We start from the raw sequence: 21,770 nt of genomic DNA, 5'->3' as shown, positions 1-21,770 counted from the left end.
CTGCAGCAAGCTGCTCCCTGAAAGTCTTCTGGGTGTGTGGCTTTGTCCTGCTGGGGTCACTCCTCATCTAACAAATGTGGAAAAACAAAGAGATTAGATTAATTCACTGGCTTATACTTATAGGATAATATTGGACTATAAATGAATAATATTACACCAAATAAATAAGTAAACACATGTATATTCATTCACTGGCCATTCATTTAGAAAATGTAACTCCAAAAAGACGAGTAACACTATTTAGCATTTTGGCTAATCATTCCTGTTGGCTAAGCTAACACTGTGATGCAGTTCCACCAAACACAAAAGTAATATATAAAAACAGAGAGATTACATACCTTTCCCGTGGTGGAAGTTCAACATCCGAGTCACTACTATCCGGATCCAGGTCTGGCTGGAGGAGATCTTCATCATCCGACGAAGAGTCATCTGGTATGATCATAGCCCCGCTAGCATCTCTAGCACCTGCTCGGTGGTGAAGCTCTCCCTTCAGGCTGCGTAATGGAGCCGGAGTGGGCGTAGTTTACACTACGCAGGATCATATCTTTGGAACCCATTGGTCGATTTGGGTGATTGACACCTTTTCTGAACCGTTAGAGCCAATAGAATCGAGTGACAGTTAGTAAGTCCCGCTAAACACTTACGTCAAGTAGAGAGAGGGTTGCGTAAACAGCACGTGAGACAGCATTAGCTCGGGACTGCAAAATGTTATACCTACTCTGCTGCCATGATTGTAATGATAGATTATCAGGAACAATTCTAAAGTGACTAAGAGACATTGGATTAACCTTAAGCAGCGTTTTTATTCCCTTGAACAAGAGCTTTGATCACAAAACAGCAACGGTAAGACATAATTATTGTTATGGTTTTGAAAACTGTTGTTTTTTTTCTTCTCTGTTCTGGCTGCTAGCTCAGTAAATGTGTGTCCTACAGTGATGATACTTATAACGAAATAATCTGTGGAGTATCAGCTTTCAGATGATATGTAGTTTGTGCAGAACATATTAAGTTTTAAAGATCGTTTTTGCTAGTTAGCACCGGAAGTAGCATCTGCCCGTTTTAGCTAAGGGCTAATGCTAACGCTTCTTGTGAGACTTGTGTTTTGTTTCGGTAAAAATGGTTCGTATCGTCAGTTAGCTGAGATTCTTCTCGTTAATCTGGTATAACACATTAATAGGTTTTTAAATATTAAGATGCCCTGAGACACAGTGTCGTGAAAAAAAAAAACAGGGTCCCCGCCGGCGGGGACCTTCGGGCTTAACAGGTTAAGCTCGAGCCCTGACGTAGGCCACTCTGCCACTTTCTTCACCTTCTCTGGATCAGTAGACACACCCTGGGCTGAGACAATGTGGCCAAGGTAACCCACCTTCTCCCGGAAAAGGCAGCACTTTGACGGTTTCAGCTTCAGGTTAGCTCCTCGTAGCCTGGCGAACACGTAATTGAGCCGGCTTAGCATTTCGGAACCGTCCCGCCCCAGGACAATTATGTCATCGAGATACACCAAGCAGGTCTCCCACTGCAATCCCGCTAATACTCTGTCCATTAGCCTCTGAAACGTGGCCGGTGCATTGCACAGTCCAAAGGGCATGACGTTCCATTCAAATAGCCCCTTGCGAGTGCAGAAAGCTGCGGCTTTGCGGGCCCTTGGTGTCAATTCCACCTGCCAGTAGCCTGAAGTCAAGTCTAGTGTACTGAAGTACCTGGCAGTGGACAGTGTGTCCAGTGTCCTGAATACGTGGCAGGGGATAGGCATCTTTAATAGTCCTTTCGTTAAGGGGTCTGTAATCCACACATAATCGCGGGCTTTGGTCTTTCTTCCTCACCATGACGATAGGTGCAGCCCAGCTGCTGTTGCTGGGACGAGCTACACCAGACTCCAGGCTCTGCTGTACCTGCAGATCTGCAGCAATCTGTTTGTCTCTGGCCATTCTGCGTGGCGGCTGCTTCACAGGCTGCCCAGGAGTAGTCTGTATGTCGTGCTGCACTAAGCTGGTGCGGCCAAGGTCAGTGGGCCCGGTGGAGAAGACATCACCGAACCTACGTAGCACGTGAGCTAACCCGGCTCTGTCCTCCTCAGACAGGTGAGCACAGCTCTCTGCATGTATGTCCTGTAGATGACTGGGCACAGATATAACAGGAAAGTCATTGAAGTGGCGGAGGGGGAGTACATTCCTCCGAGCGCCAGAGTCGAGCAGAGCACACAGTTCATGTCCCTGTATCAGTATCCGGATACTCATGTCATCATCAGAGCCTTTATTGCATGTGACCACCGTACCTGAGTCAGGAGTTGGAGTGTTATTAGGTGCATGCTGTTTGCGTTTTCGGGAAGAGGGACAGATCGTTTGTATGTGCCCCACACCAGAGCAGTTGTGGCAGATGACTTCTCTAGAGTTCATTTGTACAGGTTTAGCTCTGTTAGGCGACCATTGCTGGTTAAACCTCTGTGCTTTACTCTGGGTGCTAGCGGGCTCCACAGCCCACTCTTCAGCCACCCCGAAAGCCTCCATACAGGCGGAAACATTAGCATTTCCGTGCACCATAGCTGCCCTGGGTCTCCGCTCTGCAGCATTGCGATAACCAGACTGCATTAGCTGTGTGACGGCTCTGGCAGCCCGTCTGGTGGCTTCATACCTGTGGGCTATCTCGTAGGCTCTAGCCAAGGTGCGCGGCTTATCCTCCAGTAGTCTTTGGATCACGTCTGCATCGGCAAGGGCGTTGGTGAAAATCTCCACACTGATGACGTCCTGCTCTGACTCATTACGGTCAGCATACACAATTGAAACTTTTTCATAGATGTCGTCTCTTAACAGGTGCAGGGCTTCCCCCGGTCCTCTGACTCTCTGTCTCAGTTCAATGCCTATGGCAGCAGCATGCTCTGAACACGGTCCGTAGGCCGCCTCAATCTCACTCACCATCCGCTGATAACTCCAGCGAGCAGATCTGGGGTTCTTGTGGATGATGGCAGCCGCGGGTCCAGTCAAGCTGAATTTGAGATGCACAGCCATAGTCCTCTCTGACCAGTGGTTAGCCTCAGCACATCCTTCAAAATGGAAGAGGAAGCCTCTCCATGAGCCAGCCCCATCAAACTGGCTTGGGCGTAATGTTGGTATTCTCTCTCTCTGTGTCCACGGTGTTTATCTTCATCACTTGTGTCCATATAGTCAGGGCTGCACATAACTGGTGCGCAGGTGCGCATGCGCACCTCCGCCAAAAAAAGAGCACCGTGTCATTTGAAAAAAGGCGCATTTGCGTACCAACATTGAGAGAGAGAGAGAGAAGAGAGAGAAGAGAAAAGAGAGAAGAGAGGAGAGAGAAGAGAGAAAAGAGAAGAGAGAAGAGAGAAGAGAGAGAGAGAGAGAAATATATTTGCGAGTTGCATATGAACCTATGATATGAACTCAGGGCCGGCCCGTAGCACTGGCGTAATAGATGTTCGCCTAGGGTGCCAGATCTGTGGAGGCGCTGCGCTGGGAGGGAAAAAAAAATGTTTGACCGTTGGGGCTCATCCTAATTTTCGGCCTTGATGTAACAATATTCACAATTAAGTAAATGTAACACCCTTTTCACCCCGGTTACACGTTACATTTGCCCTGTACGATGGGCGCTGTAAGTGATGAAAATGGGGGATGTTGGCTTATCTGGCGCCCGCAGCTCACAGCCAACGTGCGAGTGAGCGAGGGAGAAAGGGAGGGCGCACCGGTTCCGGCGCTGTTGTTATTAGCATCTGGTGCTAGCTGCTCTAACGGAAGAAGAAGATGTTTCTACAATAATGTGGAGGGAGAGTCCTCTCCAGTCAGACTGAGAGGCTGATACTACAGCTCAGTGAGGTAAAGGACTCTGAGTTAGGGCTGTGCGATTATGGCAAAAATCATAATCACGATTATTTGGGTCAATAATTGATATCACGATTATTTTGACGATTATTCATTGACCATTTATTGAACTTTAAAACAAATAATATTTTACCAATAAACAAGATCAACAAATATGTTGGAGCACACTTCCAAAACCATACTAAACATATATTATTAATATGATAAATAAAAATAAATTAGACCAAAATAAATGAAATCAAACATGTTGCAGTGCACTGTCACAACCTACTGAAAACTCCGTAACATATAGCCAACATTTTGGTAAAACATATTCAACATATTCCACTCAGTTAAACGTTGAAGGCTGGCCAACCGTCATGGTCCAAAAGTAACAGGAAATAAATGTTGAACTACAATTTAAGACCAAATAAAAATGTTTTGGCCACCATGGCAAATGCTGGTAGGGCTGCTCATGTCATCTCTTAAAGATTTTTTGCAAGAAACACCAGCCTGTTGACATGGTCTGGTTTCAGAGATGAGCGCAGGCAGGTGACGATATTGCCACCTGTACTGAAGACCCTCAGCCACGCCCCGACACAGCGGTGACGCCGGCCAATCACAAAGCTTTGATGCGTTCAAGTGCATTATTCTGGCACAGGAAGATTATGTTACAGGACATTAACGATAAAACTGAATATTGTTGTTTTATTTTTAGACACATCTCGCGATCGACTGGTTGGGCACCCCTGGGCTAGACCATAGGTCCGTTGTGGTAGCAAAGTAGTCAGCTGAAGCCACATCTCTCTCAACTTCCCCACGGCATTTGTCAAATAATACCGAATGAAATAATACCGAGACGGCATCGCGTAACGCTTGTCCAACGTGTTGACAAGTTGCTTAAAGCCCTGGTTGCTAACAGTGCTAACTGGGCACATATCTTTAGCGATGTGAAATGTAATGGCACCTGTAATATCTCTGTGTCTCTGCGAGCTCGTCGCGTAGGCCGTTGCTCTGTACAATGCGTCCTGAATCGATGACTGTGATGATGTTGTGGATGAAGTCGAGCGGCATCTGCTTTTTGGTCTGCTTTTTGTTGTATTACTGCCCGGTCGTATTGCACTTTGTGGTTGTATTTCAGATGATTAAAGAGATTGGTTGTGTTAGCGTGTGGTGCAAACACAACCTGGTAACAAATCCTGCACTGTACTTTGTGTTGCTCCACGTCGGACTCCTGAAAGCCAAAGTACTTCCAAATAGTGGAAATAGTTGTACCCTTCTTTTTAACGAGTTGCTGCTCTTGTTCTGACATCTTCGCTTGCGCTTTTAGGGAGGGGCGAAGCGCACCCAGCTAAATAATCGTATTTTGTCAATTATGCTGTTTTCATAATCGTCGCAAGCCATAATCGTAATCGCGATTAAAATACGATTAATTGCACAGCCCTACTCTGAGTGTTTAGATAGTTCACTTTAGTCTAAGTTCAAACGGTTTGGTCACAATTTATGTAAACACATATTTCCAAGGCACTCCTTTATAATTATTGGGATAAACAGGTTTGAAATCATTGTATACTATAGGACAGTAAACAAAAATATCCTTTAAAACTGGAGAGATAAAAAAATATGCATAAATAAATAAATGTTAAGGTAAAATAAGATATGAATGAACAACATAAATAAAATAACTTACATTAAATTGTTATTGGCTATGGTAGGTTATTGGTTATGTTCACATACTTATTTGATTACATCCACTTTTCTAAGATGACAACAGAGACTTTCGACCCAAACCCAGCTGTTGACTTGGGCCAACTTGGGGCCCCAAGCGACATTGTGAGATGAGGCCCCCCCCCCCAACCGACAGGAGTGAAAAAAAATGTTTTGGAAACAAAGTAGGCTACTTTGCAAATATAATTCCTGTTTATTATTATTATCAACGGTTACTTTTGTATACAGTGAGGTTAATGGTAAATGTGCATGTATGTCGTTCAGTATGCGTTTACAGGTGAATTTTGCATTTCCTGCCAAATACTAGCCTCAAAAAGATAAAAACATAATTAATGCAAATAAACTACTTCTACTAATAATGATAATCATAATCAATTCAATAATAAAAATACTATATTATTTTATTATAATATAGTTGTAATATAGTCAAGACAAAACATGCTTATGACATGCTCAAAAACTGATATTTCTTAAATCTGTATTCTAGTTCCCTCTGTCAGCAATGTATCAACAACTACACACACATTTCTATCAGTGTTTCTCTGTGTTGTGGTTAACATGATGATGAGGAGTTAAGGGGAGAGGCTGAGCATCACCATGAAATGTGCAAATTGACATAAAAATGAATAAAAGGGGAAAAAATGCTCCATGTTTTTTAGGCTGTAAACTTTAACTGTTATGTAAGCCAACTAGACAGACAATTTATCACTCTTCCTCCTGTACATTAGCAGATCAAAGGCATCACATAATGAATGAATGGTAAATAAAGAATGCTGGAAATAACTGCATCTCCATTAGCCTATATGCTCTGCAGAGACTGCCTTCTTCATGTCGTGAATTGCAGCTGATGTTTTAAGATGGCAATTGGCAATTTGACTTATACAACATTCGTAAGTTGTACATTTGACTCATACAATAACCCACCTTCGAGTGATGCGCTTGTTTCTTCATGTTTTGTTTTTTGCGCCGGACTGAAACTGTCTTTTCACCGACATCTCTTCACCTGCACTAGTGGCCGTATCAAAGCCGTGATTGGTCAGATGTCGATTCATTGCAACGGTGTCGGGTTACAGACGTGCTCCGCTTGTCACCTCTCACTCTCACTCTCGCGGGGGGTGCGCAGAGAACTGAGCGGAGAACTGCGCACAGCAGCTGAGGCCCTCTGGGCGGGGCCCCATGCAGCCTGCGTGATTGGCCTGTAGGGAGGGGCGGCCCTGGATGCAAGCATGCTAATCACAGACTCAACCAGAGAGAAAGTAGTAGGCCTACATCATCAGCTACCATGTCTGACAGAGAGGAAGACAGTGAGGAGAACACTCAGGAGGGTAGTGATGACAGCTTGTAGGATTACTGGTCGTGCTAATGTTGTCTTGTGTTCACCTCTGCATGTGTGTTCTGTGTTCACCTCTGCATGTGTGTTCAGTGCGTGTGTCTGGCAAATAAAGTCAAGAGCCCCTCAAAAGTTACGGTGTATTTCATTGTAAGGATGAGCACCAAGCAACATCTCCAGGTGCTCCTTTGAGAACCAGGGCAAAAAAGTTATGGGCACCCCTGCATATAGTCCTCTCTGTGTGCTGCACAAGCTGCAGAGCTGGGTGGTTCAGACCAAGCTCTCCTCATGCTAGGCTGATCACACTCACACTGGCCAGGTGCGGTCCCACAGTGCACAGCTGAGCATGTGTGAGCTTGTACTTTACAAGGCAGTGTTGCAGGCTGCTGCATACAGGGTGTTAATTGTGACACTGGCGGCTGAAGGCACTGTGAATGAGCTGAGTAACTTGGGATGGTTGGCATAGAGTGGCTATATTCCATGGAGGTGAAAGGATGAGCTGGTTTAGCTGAAGTTTATGCCATGTTCATTAAACGGTCACATTTTGGTGGAAAGGGGGTTAGAAACTCACTATTTGGCTGTACTTGCTCCTTTGTCGGCATGATGAAAGGGTTAGTTGGCGCCAGTGATGGTTCCGGCGGCGTGGCATAGCTTGCGGCTCCGGCTAGCGTTAGCTCCGTGCTAGTAAGAAAGGGGTTGGTGCAGTCCCCATTATCCAGTATAATCCATAATTGTCTGGTCAAACATGTCCACCTTACTTTGACCAGCCTCATCAATATTCACCAAGAATGGATTAGAGCTTTTCCGTGGGCTTTTTCCGTTAGCTCCATCAGCTTGTCTCAGTCTGTGATTAGCATTAGCGTTAGCTCCGAACGCTGCCATTAAATCCATTCCACTCTTCTCCCCCGTAGAAAAAAAAATCTCGGCCGTGCCCCCAATGTTACCTTTTATTACTAACGGTATCTCGGCACCGAAACCGTAGTTTCGAATACACACCGGTGGTTTCTGACTTGGCTCGTTGTCAGCCGGTAACCAGCTGCCCAGACATTTCGAGGGGGAAAAGGATGGAAACGAGGCGTTCGGGTGCCGTGGGAAGAACCCCCGTTTATTCACGTTCTTCAAGCTATATTGACACTGTGTTCCATACATACAGACTAGATACTATTCATTTTCTGACCACTTTCTCTATACTTTCGTCTCTCTCTCTATAACTCCGCACTTCGCCTTGGCCATCACATTTATATCGTACAGTATATCGTTCAGCCCTAATTCCCACTAGCAATTTCTTCAGGAATTGCATTCTCTAGTTTGTGCATGCTGTCTTATTCTCACTAGGACACTTGAATATGTCACAGCTATCGTTGGTGTTATTAGTTCCACCCGTGTTTATTCTACTAAGACAACTCAAAATGCCTGCTGTTTAAAATACCTATTGTACTGAAAATGACTATATTGATCCCTGATTTCCAAAAGTGTATACTCCCACAGGTCTTTTCAGTTTACCACAAATTGTATTACATTAATAATATATTAAAACACACTCCAACCAGTAGTCACCTCTAAAGTCAGACACTGAAACACTGAGTATCTCTAAAACACACTATTTGCATACATTTTCTAAACTCTAAAGGTAGGGTAGATAAGACTGGAGAAACCAGCTCGAGTGCGTTAGAATTTGAAAGTACAGGTCGTGCTTTTTACAGCGCCACGGCTTCCACAGATTAAATGTTTTTATGTATTTATTGTCAAAGCATTTAATATATTCATTACTATCAGGATGTTAAGAGCATTCCATGGAATATAACAAAGTGTTTCTGAAGTAAATTACCTACCCCACCTTTAAGCTACACAAGTTTAACGTTGTGTTGTTTCTTTTGTTCACCAACAGCAGTGAAGGCCCTCATCAGAGCAAACCTATACATTTTCACTTATAGAGACATACTCTCAGGTATCTGTTTGTTCGATTTTAGTTGGTTTTGCAGTGCCTTTACTGGTAGGACATTTTACACATTGATAATGTCTGCAATAATCTATTTATTTTTACCTTTGAGGATCACAGCACAGCTCCACCATACCAATCTCAATCTGAGAAGCTTAATCAGCAGGTAAAATGGAAACACCTGTGTGGGGGTGCTGGGTCTCTAGTAACCACCCACTCTTTCAGCTCAACTTTGACCCTTTAATAGCCATTCTCCCTTTTTTGGACATGTTTTTAAAAAAAATGAAAACATGTTTTTATCATTACTCTCTCAAGATTAGACAAATAGTTTTCAAGGATGTATTACACAACTGCCCTGGATTGCGTGGCAAAATTACCCATTAACCAAAATGATATATCAGTACACATAACACATGCTCAAGATTATTGATAGTTCCAGCCTCATAGGAAGAGAGTGTGTGGTAAAAGGTTAATTAGTTTAATGAAGCAGTTCTTCCTGCTTGGTGACATTAAACAAAACGTATCTGTGAATGTCATTAAAAAAACGAATGTTTCCGGCACGACATATTCAGTTTTTAATGCCATAGTTTTCCTCAGTTTCCCCTTGGTGAGATAGGGAAAAGAGGGTATTTATTTGGGACTTGATACAGTCAGATACATACAGGAACTTCAATTGATACCAGGAGAGAAAAGTTGGACAGGTGCATCCTTTGTAGCAGTACTATGGATCATGAGGGAACAGAAATAAAGTTTTTTTTCCTTTGCAACAACAAGCTAAAAGTTTCAATGACAACAGCAGTTTGGAAACTTTGATACATTTCATCCCCCAATGGCCGTGGATCAATTTTCTCTTGAAGATCCTTTTCTGTCTCACGCCTCCTTAATTTCCTGCAGCTTCCTGTCCCTTACCAAGTGAAAAGTTGCTCAATAACACAACAGTACTACATTTCTGTGACACTGCATTTCCTGTCCCAACAGTCCGTTTGCATTCTCTCAACATAACATTTGACCATGGACCACTACATCAATCCCCTTTATTCAGTGGCTCCTGCATCCTTGTACCCATTGACCAGTATCTTAAAGAGTTGTGTATATGTCTGTAAGTGAAGAGCAGACTCAAAGTGAGAGATGCTTCTTATCTTAAAGTTAGCAGTTGGACGCATTTTAAATAGTTTAACGGAAGCAGCCATATCTCCTATAAAACACATTTGAATTTCTTATCAACGCACAGGTGTAGGCGCACAAATCAATTCTAGACCACATGAGCAGAACAAATTTGTTTAAGCTGTCTCCAGAGTTTTGAAAATGTTTTTTCAGACGTACCTAGGGGAAAATGGTGATCACGGACAGACAGTTCAGCTCAGGGGGCTCAACGCCGATAAATCATGTCTAGACAAGTAAAGTCAACGGAGGCATACTGTGGCTGCTACACCTGTCCTCCCACTTCTCAGGAAAAGTCAGTTCAGATTATACATTTACTTCCACATCATTCACAATTACGGGAGAAGACACATGCAACTTTTAAGATTTTTACAGACAGAGACGTGCAGTGAAGTGTTTGCGTATGTGCCTGCTGCTCTGCCTCATTCTGTTGTATGCATCAAGATACATCATTCATTAACTCCAAACCCTCTGACTGGTGCAGTATAGTCATCTCCACCAGTGTTGGGCAAGTTACTTCCAAAATGTAATACAGTACATATTACTTGTTACTGTCTTTCTTAAGTAATAAGTTACATTACAATATTACTGTCTCTGAAATGTAATGAACTACTTTTATATTACTTTTGAGTTACCAAAATAACCGCAAAAGAACGGCTAGGTATTTTAAATGCTAAAATGTAGTTTAGTGCAGCTCATTATACACAGGGCCGTCCCTGGCCAACATGAGGCCCCACGCAAAGTTATATGATGAGGCCCTCTGTTTCTATAATGAAAGTTGCTAAGGAGGATCAAGAAAGAGAAAGGAAAAGAGGTTCAAAGACGGAGCGCTGGACGTCAGATAAATCACCAGAAGAAGGCAGAGAGGAAGTAAACAATAACAGGAACACAGAATGGGCTCTGTAGTTTGTTTAGTATATGGCCGTGTAATAAGCGGGATAATGTGCAGTGAGGCGCTCATTATGGGGAAAAGAACACCCGACAGGCTGATCACCCGCACAATTATTCTCTGGTGTCGGAATGTCTCGCGATGTTGGTAAAATCTTAAAAAATAAAACACCATATCATTTTGGGTTAAAATGTGTTCTCACTGCGTTACTGAGCATCGTAACGGGTAATATATTACCCACATTTCATTAGTAATGCGTTACATTACTTCGTTACAGCAAAAAGTAATACATTACTGTAACTGTTAGTTTTGGAACGCGTTACACCCAACACTGATCCCACACAACACATGGCCCTATTTTTCTCCAGCAGGGACATACAGCTTGTCAGCGCCTGTCATAAAGAGTTATATGTTTATGTATAGCTGTAGAGCAGCTGGCAAGTTTAGTTTTTCTAGAAAACAAGCACAATTAGGGACTGTCTCTGAGTGTGGTGGCCACAGAGCCTCAGAAACGGAAAAAATGAAGACGAGAGCAACTGGTCTTGTTCTCATCTCTGTTTCTAATGAATGGATCCTTGAATACATGCCTGAGTTGCATCAGATGACTCAGAATAGCCTTAAAGCGGTTTTCCAGAGATTAAGTGTAGCACTTCCATAAAGTTTGTGGAACTTGCAAGAGACGTTTAAACAACCTTTCAAGCTAGTGGCTCAGTGGTGCTTGATGTGAACATCAGCATAATGACATACTGAATAATTACAAGCAGGTGGCATGTTTACCATGTTTATAATTTAAGAACCTTCAGTTCACTTAGAGCTGGAGCTGATTTTAATTCGTTTGGCAGTTTATAGCACCAGATGAAGAGGTTCACGATCACCAAAGTAATAAGAATGACATTGCATTGGCAATCCAGCCAATGGTTGTTGAGACACTGTCAATCAAATTGTGGTGCTACACGAAAAGTCAAGGCATGCAACAAATCATTGGAGTCCATCCTTTGGAGCATGAATGTCCATACAAAATTATATTGCAGTTGTAATTGTTGTTTAGATATAATTGTTTTTACCAAAATGGTGAACTAACTGACAAACATGACTCTAGCATGGCTAAAACTTTTAGTCCCTGAAGATCCATAAATATTGTAGGCTATATTCGCCATAATGCATGTCAATATTTTAGTTTGGCCCTCCTTGCCTGTTAAAAATGTACGTTTAATCTCAATGCTCCCAATTTAAAATGCAGTCATTCTGTTCAAGCCCCAAAACCCACGCTGATAACATCCCCATGACATCCTTTTGCTTATTTTCTCAAGTGCCCTTTAAATATAGAGCTAGCTTTTTTTTAAACATATGCTAATTATACCAATCAAATCAAAATGTACATTTCAAAAGCCACTGCTATAATCAAACAGAGTTTAATGGATGAAAAGTGATTAAATACAGATGAATACACAACCCCAGAGTGTGTATGTGCATGAAACTTGTGTGAGTCTCGTATGTACCAGTAAAGTGTTGTAGAATGGAAAAAGGCATGCCTAGTAAATGATGTATAACCAGGCAAATGTATACATGTTGTCAATATTCGGCAGATATCCTGTTCTGTATGTACAACACATGTTTTCTTAGTAATAATTGTTTCCCATCAACATATGCAGTCACAAAACCTGGTAAACTGGTTGTTACAAATGTTCAACATAATTGGGGCGATGTTGACATTTGTAAAAAAGTGTTCAGTGTAATAAGTGCTTTGGTTTGAACCAATGTGTTGCTTCTAAGACTTCATTTACAGTTACCTTATGTTGGTGTGCTCTCAACAAGGAGTCCTCTGTAGGATTACTGTGTCATGAAATGTTTCCTGTGTAGATTTTCATTGAAGGAAAACATTACAGGACTTAAGGAAAACGGTGTCCTGTGTTTGTTTACATCCTTTGAAGAGACTGCTTATTTCTTTTCATAAGAGATGAATAATTTTCTATTTCTTTTTTTTTTAAATGGTTGGGTGTACAGTAAAAGTGAGGTAAACTCTTGCAATCACAACATCTCAGGAGTGGGATAATTTGTATTTCAGACAAATCATACTGACTGTTTATGCCAACACACATGAAAACATCCGGACGACTACATCACAGATAATGGGGGGATTCATTGCCAATAGAGTATTATACTGTACATTCATGGCTCAATATGGTGCCAGTCTTTTAGCTAAAGTATGCAAACATTTACAACTTACACAATGTTTGTTAAGGTAGACAACTTGACTCAACTTAAAAAGCGTAGAAGTAAAAAAAACTAAAACCTTGTTGATCGCACCACATGTCGGAGCAAAACATATTTTGCGCTTTGCCGCCTGCTGACTGGAAACTGGAGCTAAATGGACCTGATAGAGTGTCAATACATCATTACCAATATCCCCATCATCATCTTCATCATCAACAGCAGTCATTCTTTTCGTCTTCCTCGTCTCCTTTTTCTTCCGACAATCCATTGAAACCAGCTCAACAAACTGAATCACACTCAAACTAAGACATAGTAACTGAGCAAAACGAAATAAAGAAAAATTGTCACTGTCAAATTTTGCTCCTCGTGGTCAAAGAAAATGTCGTCCATTCATTCCCCAAAATGTCTTTTTCATTTAATTTTTTTGGCAAAGTTACGTAACACCCCCCTCCCCACCAAACCCCTTTTTGTCCGTCCCGTGGTTCAGCCCTCCTCTACCCTTCAGAGTCTGACTGGAGTAGGCGGCGGTCCATCATCGCTGAAGCAGCAGGCTGGCCAATGGGAGCAGGAGTAGGAGTCCACAGAGGCGGGTTTGAAACGTGGCGGCCCCCCTGGCTCGGGTTGCGTCTGGCGAGTAGTCGAATGCTCTATTCCGATGACACTGAACACCGAAACACATCCCGCTCCCTGAGCCGCTGATGTCATCACCTAGGGAGACGATTACAGAGAGAGGGGAAACACATTTTTAATAGGAAGTTGTTTAATACTTTACTTTTTCAAAAAACAGATGAGGAGATTCCTTTTTCTCATTTTGGTTCAAGAAGGTCGTCCCGTTAATCGTTCCTTATTACATGTTTCTAAGTGGCAATCTCTTGATTGGTGACGTTTTGACCTTCATGAATGGAATCAATGTTTGAATTAAGATGATGTGTCATTAGTTAGAAGCCCTTGTTCTGGTTTAACATAAAGAATCAGGCAATAAAATAACCTCATCAAAAACATAACAGAATAGACAAGGTTTGTCACGTATAAAACTGCTTTCAATGCAATTGTAAGAAGATGACCCACTGGCATCCTGGAAGTCCACGTCGTTGCCTTCCATTGCGTTTTTCAGCCTGTTGCTCATGATTTTGAGTTGCATGATCTGCTGCCGGATAGTCATGTCTGGCTTTGTGATGTCCAGCTCCACTTCAGGGTTGTTGATCTGATTGGCCAGGCCGTCACCCATCACCTCTGGAAGGTACCTGATTTGAGGAATGGAGGGATAGGTGAACAATGTGTGGCAACAACAATAGGGCAGATATGGTTTTTAAAATAAATATGTAAGGGTGTAAGGGAGAGGCTCTGGTTCTTGAAAGGTGTTTTAAGCACAGTTCTATGCCATTATTTGTTTATTTGAAAACAAATGCCTATCTCTGATTGTTGTGTTCAACACTTAGCTGTAATCCAACCACTTAAACATATGTGAGGTGCATGTGTGTGAGTTGGTGGGGGGGGGGGAGGGGGGTTAAGATCAACATCAAATTATTTTATAACCCATTTACACATAGATAAAGGAGGCTGTGGGGGTGGCGATGACTGCGAGTGTTCTGGATGTGAATCTCGGCAGGATTTAAAATCACTGTATGTGGAAGAAATGTCATGTAATACCACCTTAAATAGATTAACATTTATTAAAACATTTTAAGAAATAGCCTATTGATTGATATTAAAATAATTTCCCAAATTGGGATCAATAAAGTATCTATCTATCTATCTATTGCATCTTTTCCCACACATAGTATAGAGATGGCCTTCAACGAGAAGAGATCTGGCATGTTTAATAGCGACATTATCAGAAGCTAGTTGCTGCCTACTCTTATATTCCTGACCTCAGAAGTGTCTTTAGGCACATTTCCACTGCAGCGGGGTAGCCCCGTTTAAGCGTCCCTAAGCGTCCTCGCTCAGGCCTCGGGCTGCCTCGCTGGCCGCCTGAGGCCGTGGCGCATTTCCATTACAGTTTAGGACCTGGGGTAGCAACGCAGTGTAGGCGGGGCGATCGGCTTCACATTTCGAGTTGTTCCGTCGAGCTCCCGCTGGATTTTATCATCCTAATGAGATGTAGGAACGTCGTCACCTCCTCGGTCGACCACGGTGTGCTTTTCTTCGACGTTGCCATTTTTGTAGCTCCTCCGTTTACAAAAATGCTGCAAGCTTGCTTCTAAATATATATGCGACGCTAGGGATGATCTCGCGCGCGATCTTGTGACGATTCTCTCTGACCAATCAGCAGTCGAGAGTGTTGACGTCACTAGTTCAGCCCTGGCCCTGGTCTGATAGAACCACGATTTTATGGGGCCGGAAAAAGAGGGAAAAAGTACCCGCTAGCCGGTGCTGCGCTATATGGAAAGGCCACCAAAAACTGGCCTGGCCGCTTGAGGACGATTAAGGACGCTTAGACGGGGCTACCCGCTGCAGTGGAAATGCGCCATAATAGTCCAAGTTCCCTTCCCAATTTCAATTGTTTAACAATAGAATACCATTTTTCTAGTGTAAATGTTGTTATTAGGTCTAGGTCTCCCTTTTCTTTAATATGGGGAGGCATTTCTCTTTGCCCTATGAGTGGTTGAATTGGGGACTCATATATAAGTATATCGATGTCTTTCCAGCGGGCTATATAATCGGAGTTGCACCAATCTATGAGTTGCACCAGTAAATGAGAGGACGTAGTTGTGCTGCATGATAATATTCCTTTAGGTTTGGAAGTGCCAGTCCCCCTTTTTCTTTAGGCAATTGCAGTGTGGTATATCTTATCCTAGGTCTTTTACTCCCCCATATCAATCTTGATATAAGCTTATCCCAACTTTGGAACTGAATCTGCGGTATCTTAGTTGCTATTCTGTATCTACTTATTGTACGTTGCTTTGGATAAAAAATGTAATGTGATGTTTGGACGTTGTAGGGATTTGATGGTCATTTTGAAGATTGAGGATCAGGTAAACTAGATGTCACATTTAAAGATGAAATAACTTGTGTGAGGTCAGTCAGGTCAGCAGGTTTCTTCCTCACCTGGCTTTAGTAACCCCGTTCCAGCATTTTTCCTGATTGGCGCCCCCTGCTGCCAGTTTGCTGCAGAGAGCCACAGGGAGCTGGATCCAGTACTGCCGCATCTCCCTCAGCTTACTGGACAGATCGGACACCTGAGGACAAGGAAAATATTTTTAGAATTTCTGGTTATACAATCGAAAACAAATAATACGTTTTAAATCACATTTAATATCATTTCAAAATGTAACCGGGGCAGAATAGCTATGGTACCTAAAATATATGTAAATCATGAATCAAAATCATTATAATAAAACAAGATATAGCCAGGAATGTATCTGTTTTCTATAAAAAAAAACACGATTCATAAACAAAACAAAAAAATCGGTGATTAAACTCATCTCATAATAACCCTTTCATCACTTTTCACTCATTACATCTTTGCCTTTAAAACTAAATCCTGCTGTGCCCTAAAATATTTCACATAAAAGCACATTAAAACAATTTCTATGACTTTATTTTAAATCTCGTCATTCAGAGTGAGACATGTGTGTAGACATATATGATACTTGTATGTGCACAAACCTGCATCTCCAGTCTGAGCCCAGCGGTTGGAGAGGGTTTGTACTCGGATGCGGTCAGAGAGCTGCTCTTTTTCCTCTGCTCGTGAACACTGGGACTTCCTGTTCCTAGTTCCCCTGGGTTTCCACATGTCTGGTACACCTACACACACACACACACACACACACACACACACACACACACACACACACACACACACACACACACACACACACACACACACACACACACACACACACACACACACACACACACACACACACACACACACACACACACACACACACAGATTTACAGACAGACATCAACACAACGATGCATTGCAACATTTCCGCGATATTGAAAATGTCCACTAGAGGTCACAATACACACGTCTTTGCTTGGGGACAGAAATAAACAGACTCTAGAAACATTCCACTATAATAAAAATATGAGAATATAACACTGCTGGTATTAAAACAAGGTCAAGAACGCTTATAGCTGCAATTACTGCTTGTCCAATAAATGTGACGGTGATATATAGTTCGGTATAATTATGGCAGCCCAGCAATTTAATAATGCTGCCCAGCAGCCTAATTTGAAGGATACATCTATAAAACCAATAAATCTAGTGGTGAGAGGGTGAGCGTGTTGCTGCTGCAGCTTTGCTTCTAATATTCTCAAGGTAAGCCTCCTTCAGACTATCGCTCCTGATATTCTACCGTTTCTCACCCATTTCATCAACACTTCTCTAACTTCTGGTCACTTTCCAAATAGTCTTAAGGAGGCAAGAGTAAACCCTCTCCCAAAGAAACCCACTCTCAACCCGTCTGATGTTATAAACTACAGGCCTGTCTCTCTACTCCCGTTCCTGTCTAAAACACTTGAACGCGCTGTCTTTAAACAACTCTCCTGTTATCTCCATCAGAACAACCTTCTGGATCCGCACCAGTCTGGTTTCAAGGCAGGTCACTCCACAGAAACTGCTCTCATTGCTGTCTCTGAGGAACTGCACACTGCCAAAGCAGCATCCCTCTCCTCTGTCATCATCCTGTTGGACCTGTCTGCTGCATTCGACACGGTGAACCATCAGATACAGACATTGTACATCCAATATATATCTAAACACGCCTTTTCTCCTCCTTGACTCTTTCATGACAAGGCAAGGCAGCACTCCTCGGGAGGAAACGACAGCTGACAGCGCGCGACAATTCTTTGGAGGTTTTTTCGACCTCGAACGATCAGATTGGATTTAATTGATAGTTTTTGTGGACGACCCCCCCCATTTCATATGCCGACACAGTGAAGACCTGGGCAGAAAGGACCAAAGCAAGTGAAACATCTGCACCATCAAACTTTAAGAAAATAATGAAAGAAGCTAGAGATGAACAGCTGAAGGAAACAGATGATCGTGAATCCAGAGAGAACAACCTGATCATTTACCAAGCAGATGAAAATACTGAAGAAACCCCGGTAGAGTTCTTTGACAGTCTTTGTGAAAACATTTTTGAAATAGGGAAACTTCAGACCAAACAGGTTATCAGACTAGGAACACAGGCTACCCAGGGCCCCAAACGGAACAGACCATTACAAATTGTACTCAACAACAGGGATGACAAAGAGAAAATATTCAAGAATGTGAGGAAACTAAAAAACAGTGAAAACAAGTATCAGAGAATAAGCATTTCAAATGACTATAACAAGGAAGATCGTGAACTCATCAGGAATAAAGTCGAGGAGGCCAAGGCAAAAACAGCAGCCGATGAGTCAAAAAACGACGTCTTCCGAGTTCGCGGTCCACCCTGGAACCTGCGACTAGTCAAACTAAGAAAGCAAGAATAGATCTCGAACCCATAACCCAATATAGAAAAAACGGACACCCAGCAACCACCAATAACAATGTAATATTGACAACTGAAAACCAATCTGAAATCAGTGACCAAGAAGTGAGTGAAAGCCTGTCACCCATAAATACAACCTCTGTGGATGACTCAGCCGACAACATTGTAGGGACCACAACCAACAGACATAATCAATGGCGAACAATCTTGATCAACTGTGGTGGCGTAAAGGGCAAGACCTCCAACCTGCATGCTCTCATCGATGACACCAAACCAGATTGCATAATTGGGAATGAAACATGGCTAGATGAAACCATAAAGAATGGTGCAATATTCCCCAAACATTATACTATCTTTAGGAAGGATCGCAATATAAACGGAGGTGGAGTCTTCATCGGCATAAAGGAAGGCTTTACAGCAACAAGGATTGCAACCACAGACACAAAAATTGAAATCATGTGGGTCTCGGTCAAGGTTTCCCAAGCGAGCAAAACATTCTACATTGGTAGCTTCTATAGACCACCAAGTGACCATCACACCAAACTGGATGAGCTTCGGAAATCAATTTCTCTATTGCCTGGTAACGCATCAGAAAAAACAATAATTCTAGGTCGTGACTTCAACGCACCTGGTATAGATTGGTAAAATGAACAACCAGGAACAAACAACATAGCTCTAAACCAACATGTTTTAGACATAGTCAAAGAATACTCACTAACACAAGTACAACTCGAGCCTACTCGAAAACAGAACATATTAGACTTGATATTCACTTCAAATCAAACGCTCGTGCAAAATGTGCAAACAATACCAGGCATATCAGATCACTGTGCTGTCATGATGGACTCTAGTATACATCCTGTATATACAAAGAAAGCCCAGAGAAAAAATTACACATTTTCATTAGCAGACTGGGAAGCCATCCAAACTGAGCTGGAAGTGTTCAGCACAGAATTTGTTAGAACAGAAAACCAGCAAACTGTGAATGACAACTGGAATATGCTCAGAGACTAACTGTTTTCACAGATGGATAAGCATATCCCGAACAAGTTCACTACCACACGGCACAACCTGCCCTGGCTCACTCACTGCATGAAACGCAAAATAAAAAATAAAAATAAGTTATACTGTACAACAAAGCCAAGCGATCAGGCAAAACTCGTGATTGGGAAAACTTCCGCAACCAAAAGAAACATGTTCAAAATAACCTTCGCAGTGCACACTGGGACTATATTGAAAACACACTCACCCAGAGTCTTGCTGAAAACAATACCAGACTATTCTGGAAATATGTCAAAGAGTGTGGAGCGGACAACATTGGAGTCTCCCCTATTAGAGAGGGTGAAGACCTCTACAGTAGCAGCAAAGACAAGGCTGAACTCATCAACAAACAATTTAAATCTGTATTTACTAAGGATGATGGTAGCCAGCCCTCTATATCAGGAGATCCAGCCCCGCAGATAGAAGACCTGATCATCACGACTGAAGAAGTGACCAAACTACTGGCAAATATTAAGATCAACAAGGCTAGTGGCCCAGATGGTCTACCGAATCGTATACTCAAAATGCTGGCCCCCCAAATAGGCTCACTGCTCAAGTGCGTATTCACGCAGTCACTGCAAACAGGAAATCTACCCGATGACTGGCTGCAGGTAAATGTTACGCCTATATTCAAGAAAGGGGACCGGCACACCGCCGCAAATTACAGTAGTATGTTGTAAACTCCTGGAACACATCATTTGCAAACACCTGTTGAATCACCTGGAAAGGCATAATGTCCTCACCCCGTTCCAGAATGGATTTCGACAAAACCATTCGTGTGAAACTCAACTCCTAGTCACAATGCATGACCTGGCAAAATATCATGACCAGAAATTGCAAGTCGATGTGGCAATCCTTGATTTCTCAAAGGCTTTTGACACGGTTCCACATAAGCGCCTGTTGCTAAAGCTGGCCCACATGGGTATAACCGGCCCAATACTTGATTGGACCACAACCTTTCTCATGCAAAGAAGCCAACAAGTAGTCGTAGAAGGGGTGAAATCAAGTACAGTTCACGTTGACTCTGGTGTCCCACAAGGCACTGTGCTGGGTCCATTGCTTTTCTTATGCTACATTAATGACCTGCCGTCACATGTAGCATCTACAGTGCGGTTATTCGCGGATGACTGCCTGCTCTACAGGCCTATTCAAAATGGAAGTGACCAAGAAGATCTACAGGGTGACCTGACTAGACTTCAGGAATGGGCTAACACTTGGGGAATCTGCTTTAATACTAGTAAGTGATACATCCTACGAACAAGCAGATCAACAAACCCGCACATTAAAAAATATACTCTATGTGGCCAGGTGTTAAAAGAGGTGACCCACCAGCCTTATCTTGGGGTAGAAATCCATAACAACCTGAAATTTGGCCAACACATTGGCCAAATTGTAACACAGGCAAACCGTTCGCTCTGCTTCCTACGCCGGAACCTGCGACGCTGTCCCCAGAAACTGAAGGAGACAGCTTTTGTGGCCCTAGTACGTTCTAAACTAGAGTACGCCAGCTCGGTCTGGGACCCCTACACTGATAAAGCCAGTGATGCCCTGGAATCAGTACAAAGAAGAGGTGCAAGATTCATTTTTGGAGATTATGAATGGGACAGCAGTGTCACAGAAATGCTGAAGCGGTTGACTGGGTGGAATTAAGTGAAAGGTGGCGATTGGCTCGTTTGCTTCTCTTCTTCAAGATTGTCCATAACATCTCAGCCATTGATTCATCAATGTACCTCGAGCCAGTTAGAAGAAGTGCAACCCGCAAAGCCAACTCTTTGAACTTCGAGCGAATTTTCGCAACTAGTGACACTCTTAAATACTCCTTCTTTCCGAGAACAATCAGAGAATGGAACTTGCTACCAGAAGAAGCTGTCATCGCAGAAACCGTGGAGTGCTTCCGGCAAATTTTAAGAGACATTTAGCGGGGATCATCCATCCCCCACTGAGCGTGATACCTCTGGGTTCTGCTCAGTATTAATCCAGATCCAGATCCAGATCCTCCTTCACACTCTTCAAAAACTTGGAGTTTCAAGCTCTGCACTTTCCTTCCTCACCTCATACCTCAAAGACCGTACCTACAGGGTAACTTGGAGAGGGTCCGAGTCCGACCCTTGTCAATTAACTACAGGGGTCCCTCAGGGCTCTGTTCTTGGTCCCCTCCTCTTCTCCCTGTACACAAACTCGCTCGGATCAGTCATTAGCCCGCATGGTTTTTCATACCACTGCTACGCTG

The 21,770-nt window shown here is 42.9% G+C and overlaps 1 protein-coding gene across 1 annotated transcript in view; it reads right to left on the bottom strand.

Moving 5' to 3' along the window:
• Window positions 1-12,255: 12,255 nt before the first annotated feature.
• The window catches only part of LOC117542462 (glypican-1-like), a 47,765-nt gene continuing 38,250 nt past the window's right edge, over window positions 12,256-21,770 (bottom strand). The window contains exons 7-10 of the mRNA XM_034210155.1: window positions 16,683-16,820; window positions 16,122-16,252; window positions 14,142-14,317; window positions 12,256-13,781 (exon numbers count right to left, since the gene is read on the bottom strand). Coding sequence (XP_034066046.1) covers window positions 13,606-13,781; window positions 14,142-14,317; window positions 16,122-16,252; window positions 16,683-16,820 — 621 coding nt within the window. The 3' untranslated portion in view covers window positions 12,256-13,605. The remainder of the gene's footprint in view (window positions 13,782-14,141; window positions 14,318-16,121; window positions 16,253-16,682; window positions 16,821-21,770) is intronic.

This window comes from Gymnodraco acuticeps, unplaced genomic scaffold (genome assembly GCF_902827175.1).
Source record: "Gymnodraco acuticeps unplaced genomic scaffold, fGymAcu1.1, whole genome shotgun sequence".
NCBI classification, from domain to species: Eukaryota; Metazoa; Chordata; class Actinopteri; order Perciformes; family Bathydraconidae; genus Gymnodraco; species Gymnodraco acuticeps.
Note: the sequence above shows the minus strand (reverse complement) of the source record. Positions and strands in the feature narration are given on the sequence as shown.